The sequence below is a fragment of the Zootoca vivipara genome, chromosome 2 (assembly GCF_963506605.1).
Source record: "Zootoca vivipara chromosome 2, rZooViv1.1, whole genome shotgun sequence".
Lineage (NCBI taxonomy): Eukaryota > Metazoa > Chordata > Lepidosauria > Squamata > Lacertidae > Zootoca > Zootoca vivipara.
Window position 1 is genome coordinate 115,177,976 of NC_083277.1, and position 8,450 is coordinate 115,186,425.

An 8,450-nucleotide genomic window follows, 5' to 3' on the forward strand; every position below is an offset into this window, starting at 1 on the left:
TTTTAGTCTGTTCCTTGCTGTTCAACCAAAGGTTTTCCACACCTATTCACCAAAGTCTTCCAAGGTCCTTCTCAGATTGCTCCTTCAGCCCCAGCACCTGCCACATCTTCTAAGAGCATGGAACCAGTCAGGGGAAAAAGAGAAGGGGGGGAAACGGAAATGTCCCATCAGTGGGGTTGCTGTCCCTCACCACATCCCATACATATTTGGTATTTAATGCATCTACTTTGTCTCCCTGACAGGGTGATCGTGGTGAGACTGGGGCTGTTGGGGGTCCTGGAGCTCCCGGCCCACCTGGTTCTCCAGGTCCTGTTGGTCCAACTGGTAAACAAGGAGATAGAGGTGAAGCGGTGAGTATCCAATAACAAGAAACAGTGAGTGAGAAGTCATTTAATTAAAATTGTGTTAATTTGGTATTAATTGGTCATAATTTGTGAATGGGTTGTACTGTAATTTGGAAAACCAGTAAAAATAATTGGCAAAAAGCAACAACCCAACTATGCACTAGGTGGGTCCCCAGATGTTGAACTACAGTGTCCATAATCCCCAGCCAGATTGGCCAATGTTCAGGGATGCTGGGATATGTAGTCCAACATCTAAGGACCCAAGATGAGGAACTGGTGCACCGGTTGCTATTAGCCACAATAGCTAAAAGAAAGCTCCATAATATACTATTTGCTTGTGAACTTCTTGAAACATATGGTTGGAACAGAATGCTAAGCTAGAGAGGACCTCTTCATGGAATGCTGTAAGTGGTTGATTGAATTGCCCTCTGACTTGCTAGATGGTTTTCCCTTTCCTTAGCTGAATCTTATCCTTCCAGAACATTTAGAATCTACAGGATTTCCCAGTTTGGGCCAAACTTAGAATGGTAGAGTTGGAAAGGACACCAGGGAATCATCTAGTCCAACCCCCTGAAATGCACGAATATGCAGCTATCCCATACGGGGATCGAACCTGCAACCTTGGCATTACCGACAGAACACTCTAACCAACTGAGCTATCCAGCTACTTGGTTTGCGCCAAACAGCATGTTGTGCTCAGTCACATGTAGTACCTCACCCTTTGAACGTTGGTTACAGTGCATAAGTAGAAGAATGAGGAAGGCACTTCTTAACCCTTTCCCCTCTAGTGGGACTTTCTGCTACAAATATTCTCCTCAGCTGCTGTGTGGTTTGGGTCAGGCCTTGAAGGAGAGCCCTGTGCATGACTGTACTGAACTAGATTTGAATCCTTTTGGTCAACACGCAGAGAACTGTGGCCTCTGATCTCATCTCAGCATGGAGGAGGTGCCCAGTCAGTTTATAATTTTTGTATTTATCTTTCTCCAGGGTGCCCAAGGTCCAATGGGTCCTTCTGGTCCTGCAGGGGCACGTGGCATGCCCGTGAGTATTTCTCCTTTATCCGCTTTCATTTTTCCCGGGCTCGAAGCTGTTGCATTCACTGAGCCACCCCCAAGTCACTGCTGTGTACATCCAAGAGGAAAGCTTCCTTCCAATTTGTGCTTTGGACACAATGAATGAGTGCTTGAAGTTCTCGTTCTTAAAACATGACCACCTGCCATTTGAACAAAAATGATGTATTCATCTGACACAGAGGCAAACAGCAGTAAGTACTCTGTGTGTGGTCATTCAGGAGCAGTTGCCCCTTACCTGTGGTAGTACTTTGCCCACCTTCCCTGAAAAGAGAGTCCTAGTTACATTACCGTGAAGATTTCCTCTGCTTTCTAGAAAGGAAGCATAGTCATCCTAGCAATCACAGCGCTAAGGGTAGAAGCCCTGGGGACTTCTGCTTTATTTACTGCCTCCACCAGAGAGCAACGGAGAACATCTTTCTCTGTATTAGTCAGTGCCACTTCCTGACACACACACACACACACACACCCTTAGAAGCGCCAAATGTTGTATGTCTGTTTCCGCATAAAGGTTCTAAGTTCATCTGCACGACCATAATTCTTAATCCCATGGCGTAACTGCACTCTGCTTCAGCTCAAAGATGCTCATGGACACTGGGATTCAGAACCAGAAATTAGAGCTCAAAAGATACTCATGGACACTGGGATTCAGAACCAGAAATTCACTGGTTTCTGCTAACTGGTCAACTGCCGTCTCGAGGCTTGCACCAGGCACCAGGCAAATGAGTTATAGGCAGTCACAGGGAATGTGTCCCCTTCAGGCCCTCCGATGTCATAGAGGACCACACAGGACCATGAAGTCAAGTCACTTGCAGGAGAAACAGAGGCCCTTTGTGACATCAGAACATAGCAACCAACAGGGTCGAGAGATGTTGGCAAAGTGTAGGGCTGCCAGGAGGGAAGTTGTGTTCATATCTGCAGACAGCATCACCACCCCGTACAATGTTGCCAAACTTTGCACATGACTCTTGCCCTGAATGCCGCTTGTGTTCTCTCCTCCTAGGGTCCACAAGGTCCTCGTGGCGACAAGGGTGAAGCTGGCGAGGCAGGAGAGAGAGGTCTGAAGGGTCACAGGGGATTCACTGGCCTGCAGGGTCTTCCTGGGCCTCCCGTAAGTTTTGGTTTCTGTATCTTTACAGAGTAGAATTCGGTCCATGGTGTTCTGTTCTAGGCTTGTCATGGGCTCAGGGGAGTTTTGGGTTTGAGCCTGTCTGCTGCTGCAGGGATGTGAATGAACTTCTCCCTGCAGGCATGCCTGTCTGCCTAATTAGTACAGTGGTACCTCGGTTTATGAACACAATTGGTTCCAGAAGTCTGTTCATAAACTGAAGCGAACTTTCCCATTGAAAGTAATGGAAAGTGAATTAATCCGTTCCAGATGCGTCCGTGGCGTTCGTAAACCGAAAATTCATAAACCGGGGTGTTTGTAAACCAAGGTTCCACTGTGGTTTTTTAACTTCCCTTCATAGTATTTATCCCTGGGTAGTTGTTAAATGCTGCATACAGTTGAAGATAAAACATCATCGGCACAGTACAGGTCTAGCAATTAAAGCAACAAAGTAAAAACTTAAGGAGCTAGAAAATAATTCTGGCATGGAACGTCCTTGAAACCGCTCTCTACAACTCCTAAACTCTTTGGGCCCTTCTGCAGAGAGGCTGTGACATGGCTGGTATGTAACTATGGCTTTGCTTCCCCCCCCCCACCTTTTTCCATAGGGTCCTTCTGGCGATCAAGGTGCATCAGGTCCTGCTGGTCCTTCTGGTCCCAGGGTAAGTCCAATCTCCCTGATAAGAAGAGCTCCTTTCCTTGGTGAAAGACCAGGGAGTGTTGTGGCTGGGCGTTAAGACTCTGCCGTGTACACTAACCTTATTCACTAAGTGTCTTGTGTGTTGCTCAGTTTTTTCAGCTGGCAGAATGTGGGATTGTTATACACAGAATTCCAGGCCCCAATTTCTGGATGCCAGCTGATTTGGGAAGAAACTAATGTATTTGGAGGAGAGAACTTCTCCCTCTTAGAGAAGACTGGTCTTCAATATTTTTGTATTACAAAGAGATTTTAGTGACCAGAAATCTGGGGAACTCTGGTTTTTTTGTGTTGTGATATGGACATTTGTTTTGGCCTGGTGGGTTTTGAAATGCTGTTAGAATTGTCAGAGTGCGTACATGGCTGATAACTGAAGAAGGTTCTTGGTCAATTATATGGTAAATGTCGTATGTGGTGTTGGACCCATTTTTCTGGGGGACAGCGTCAGACGCAATTCTACTGCACTGCAATGCTACCACTTGTAGATTTCCTATGTGGTTCTTTTAAGAAGCCCATCCCAGTGCTTGTTAATGTTCGTGGGCAGCCAGGTGTTAACTCATGCGCATTGCCTCTCTCCTAGGGTCCCCCAGGTCCAGTCGGCCCCTCTGGCAAAGATGGCTCTAACGGAATGCCTGGCCCCATTGGCCCTCCTGGTCCTCGTGGTCGTAGTGGAGAAACTGGCCAAGCTGTAAGTAACCGAAGGAACGGCATAAATGAAGTACAAGAAGCTGCACCCCCCCCCCCAGTGTTAGAAACTAAGATATGAAAGCTAGGAGCTAAATGTCACCTTAAGACCTAGGTTATGGGCGCAACAACGGAATGCCTTGGCGTGATTTTTTCATAACAATTCAAAGCTGAAAATGAATGAACTGCAGCTAAAATATTATGTTCATTTTCCACATGGTCTAGTCCTTCCCCTGCCCACCCCCCTAATATTCTTAAGAGGGTCTCTTCTCCAGTCTTCAGAGAGTAGCTGGAAGTGGGGAGGCAGAAATAGGTCCTCCTTTCTTTCCACTCTGCAGTTTTAATCTGAAATCTTAGGCGCAGGACTGTGCCCAGAGCTCGGAAACTGCTAGAGCTAATGAAATTCCCTGTTGCAAAATGCACCTAGAACAAGGGAGTGCAAACTCTGGGCACCCCGTGCCTAGGCAGTCCCCCGCCCTTGACCCAGCTGGTGTGACTGCCTCCGTGGAGCTTGCCTAGGTATTAATGAGTGGCTCAAACCATTCTCCTTTTGAGGGTGGCCTACAGCCCTCCGTGCTACGGAAGGGCTATGCTTTGTCTCCCTGTGGGAATTGCATGGGGTTCTAGGAGCAGGATCTAATGCATAGCCCGACACTTCTAATTATTTTAAATCAATGAGAATTATTATCATTATCAAATATATACCACTCTCATTTAAAAACAACAGAGCAAGTTTACGGAAGTGCACCATAAAACATTTAAACTAGGGTTTCCCTAACTTGGGTCTCCAGCTGTTTTTCGACTGCAGTTCCCATCATCCCTGACCACTGGTCCTGCTAGCTACGGATGATGGGAGTTGTAGTCCCAAAACATCTGGAGACCCAAGTTTGAGAAACACTTTATTTAAACCATATAATCCATCTCCGAAACAGCAGCATGTATGGATAGCTTCTGTTAAGTCATCTTCCAGCAGCAGATGTACTACGGAGCTGGAAAGCATGAAGAAGACTTCTGATTCAGCCCCTCTTGCCCAAGAGTGGGACCATCAGGGACTTAAACTATCGGGTCAACTCAGTCCCATGTCAGTGATAGGAAATAGAATGTGAGGGTCGAGGTGATGGGCTGCTACCTCCATAAATGCTCCTACCATATAGCAGGGGGTTGCTTTCGTCCAACAGCCAGCATTTCAGGGCTGTCTCCTTTCCTTTAACCCTGTAGGGTCCTCCTGGAAACCCTGGACCCCCTGGTCCTCCTGGCCCACCCGGACCTGGCATTGACATGTCCGCCTTTGCCGGCCTGGGTCAGACGGAGAAAGGCCCCGACCCCATGCGCTACATGCGATCCGACCAGGCTTCTAGCAACCTGAGGCAGCATGATGCCGAGGTCGATGCCACCCTGAAGTCGCTCAACAACCAGATTGAAAGCATCCGGAGCCCCGAGGGCAGTAGGAAGAACCCAGCCCGTACCTGCCGTGACCTAAAACTCTGCCACCCCGAATGGAAGAGCGGTGAGTGTGTTGGGGCTTGGCACTGCCTGGGTTGTGGGCTCGGGAGCCTCGCTTCCTATTCTGCAGCATAACAATCCCAGAGAGGTCTCTGAGTCTCACCACCCAGAGCATCTACAGGAAGTCAGTGACTAAGACCCAGCAGCAGAGAGGAGGCATGTGGTGAGAGAGAAAGAGGAAAAACACCCTACCAACTGCTTCTTTCTTAATTTTGCAGGCGACTATTGGATTGACCCCAACCAGGGTTGCACTTTGGATGCCATAAAGGTTTTCTGCAATATGGAGACGGGAGAGAGCTGTGTTTACCCCAAGCCTAGCAGCATTCCCAAGAAGAACTGGTGGACAAGCAAGAGCAAAGACAAGAAACACATCTGGTTTGGAGAGACAATCAACGGAGGTTTCCACGTAAGTGGGTCGAGCTAGAATCAACACTTCATATTTCATCCAAGGCATGCAAATCCATTGTGAACCCATGCAAGTAAACAGTTGCATTAGTGCAGGGCTTGGCTCTAGTACAACAGGGTTACTTACTTACACACACACACACACACACGTACTGTGCCATTCTCCAATCTGCTCTGGAAGGTTGCAGTGGGGAGAGAAACCCAGAACGGGGAGAATATTCTCCTCGCACTTATGGAATGTTCACCTTGGCACTTAATGTTCTGTATGCCCATTACTGACCACTAATTGTTACGCTGACCCTCTGTTTTTACACTTACATCTCACTATTCCTGTCTTTGAAATGTCTGTGTGAAGCTTATTCTCCAACTTTGGGAGAAATCAAGCAACACTGAGTGTTGTGACCAGGCAGCAGAAAGGAAACAGGGAGACTTTAGAGTTTGCACCAATGAGGTTTAGTGGTTACCACTAGCTTAGATTGCTTTTTAAAAGATTTAGACAAATTTGGGAATGATAAACCAAACATGACAGCTGGTGTTCAGAGGCATCACCCTGATAGCAAACTCAGCTGGTGAGTGCAGACAGGACGGTAGTCAAAGCAGGGTCACTGTGAGACAGGAGGGGAGGTATTGGCATTCCCAAGGGAAACCCACACTCTAAAGACGTACCAGTTTCTGCTTTCTGCCGTCTTAAGAAAGGCGTCTCTCAACCTCTGTCTTCTTGGTCCCTTTCCAGTTTAGCTATGGAGATGAGAACCTGGCTCCTAACACGGCCAACATCCAGATGACCTTCCTGCGCCTCTTGTCTACTGAAGGCTCTCAAAATATCACCTACCACTGCAAGAACAGCATTGCCTACATGGATGAGGCTTCCGGGAACCTTAAGAAAGCTCTCCTGATACAGGGATCCAACGACGTGGAGATCAGAGCCGAGGGCAATAGCAGGTTCACCTATAGCGCCTTGCAGGATGGCTGCACGGTAAGTCTGAGGGGTTTGCTGGGGCTGCCACAGTCATATGATGTTGCTGGGTTAAAGGCACAGAACTAGGGCAGCTGACAGTAGTAGCCAGCCAGGCTGGGCACTTTCCAAGGCCCAGTCTGGCCATAATGAGAGGACCAGGGGAGAAGACTGTCAGGTATACTTCAATTCCACGTGAGAAACCAGCTGGATTGAAAAGTGCAGCCCTAGCCTGAGTGGGACCCACAAAATCCTTTGTTTGGCCCTATTGCCACTATAGGGTGAGAGCAGTGTTAAGAGACCTAGAAGGCATCCCCATTGTGCTTTTTTGCTTCACTAAATACCACATCATTCGCTGACCTCGTTTCACAGAAGTGATCAAAGAGACAGTGATTATCTCTCCCTGTCCCCTCCCACAGTGTGCCACTTCTCAGAGTAGACATGATATGGGTATTTTAAAATTAAACAGACACACAGGAGACATGGCTGTAGCAAGAAAACGACCATTATGCTCAAGAGTTGTAAAGAATCTCAAAACAGATTCAGAGGATCATTCTGCTTCCTTCAGTTGATTGATGTGTATGCTGGCAGGCACTGTCTCCTCATGCTGAAGCTGGCATTCTGCACCCCCATGCACAATTTCAGCTTCTGCTCATGGCATGAAATCAGACATGACCCTTTTGTCAAAAAGTTGCCACCACAAAAAAAAAGTAATGGCCATGAGTGTGTGGGTTGTTGGTAAATGTAAAGGTAAAGGGACCCCTGACCGTTAGGTCCAGTCGCAGACAACTCTGAGGTTGTGGCGCTCATCTCGCTTTAATGGCCAAGGGAGCCAGCGTTTGTCCGCAGACAGCTTCCGGGTCATGTGGCCAGCATGACTAAGCTGCTTCTGGCGAACCAGAGCAGCACACGGAAACACCATTTACCTTCCTGCTAGGTTGGCAGGAGCTGGGACCCAGCAATGGGAACTCACCCTGTCACGGGGATTTAAACTGCCGACCTTCTGATTGGCAAGCCCTAGGCTCTGTGGTTTAACCCACAGCGCCACCCGTCTCCCGTGGGTTGTTAGTACTAGGCTCCAAAGTTGCATAGCAACCTGAGCAGGACAGAATGCAGATCTTAAGATTTCCCAGAAAACAGCAGAATAGTAAAATCTCTTGTGCTTTAGTATGTTTAGTACCATGGTTAATCCTGCCCTGCTTTCCAGAACTTTGATTTGTTCCAGCCAGCCACGCCAGCTGGGGATCTTGTGGCACTTAAAATAATGCATTCTTTTGTGGGCTTTTTCCTTCCATTCCAGAAACACACTGGTAAATGGGGGAAGACAATCATTGAATACCGTTCTCAGAAGACCTCGCGCCTGCCCATCATTGACATTGCACCTATGGACATTGGCGGAGCTGATCAAGAATTTGGTGTTGACATTGGCCCAGTGTGCTTCTTGTAAAGGAAAAAAAAGTTTCGAAAATTAATATTTTTTTAAAAAACCAGTCCATTACCTTACAAAACCAACCCAAGGAACCCAAGTGCTTCCCAAATCACCTTGTAGGACTTTCTGCACTGAAGAGTTGAACCAAACCTCCTTCCCTTCCCAAAAACTTCCATCCGTTCCCCACGCTTACATTTTGGACTCTGTCAGTTTCCGAGGCAACCATCACTTGGGCAGACCACGAACGCAAGAAAA

General features: G+C 47.6%; 1 protein-coding gene across 2 annotated transcripts in view; it reads left to right on the plus strand.

Moving 5' to 3' along the window:
• The window catches only part of COL2A1 (collagen type II alpha 1 chain), an 82,823-nt gene extending 74,399 nt beyond the window's left edge, over positions 1-8,424 (plus strand). For both annotated transcript variants that reach the window (XM_035103225.2, XM_035103232.2), the window contains 9 exons: positions 243-350; positions 1,332-1,385; positions 2,418-2,525; positions 3,131-3,184; positions 3,800-3,907; positions 5,122-5,410; positions 5,625-5,812; positions 6,545-6,787; positions 8,067-8,424. In XM_035103225.2, coding sequence (XP_034959116.1) covers positions 243-350; positions 1,332-1,385; positions 2,418-2,525; positions 3,131-3,184; positions 3,800-3,907; positions 5,122-5,410; positions 5,625-5,812; positions 6,545-6,787; positions 8,067-8,213 — 1,299 coding nt within the window. In that variant the 3' untranslated portion in view covers positions 8,214-8,424. The remainder of the gene's footprint in view (positions 1-242; positions 351-1,331; positions 1,386-2,417; positions 2,526-3,130; positions 3,185-3,799; positions 3,908-5,121; positions 5,411-5,624; positions 5,813-6,544; positions 6,788-8,066) is intronic.
• Positions 8,425-8,450: the final 26 nt, after the last annotated feature.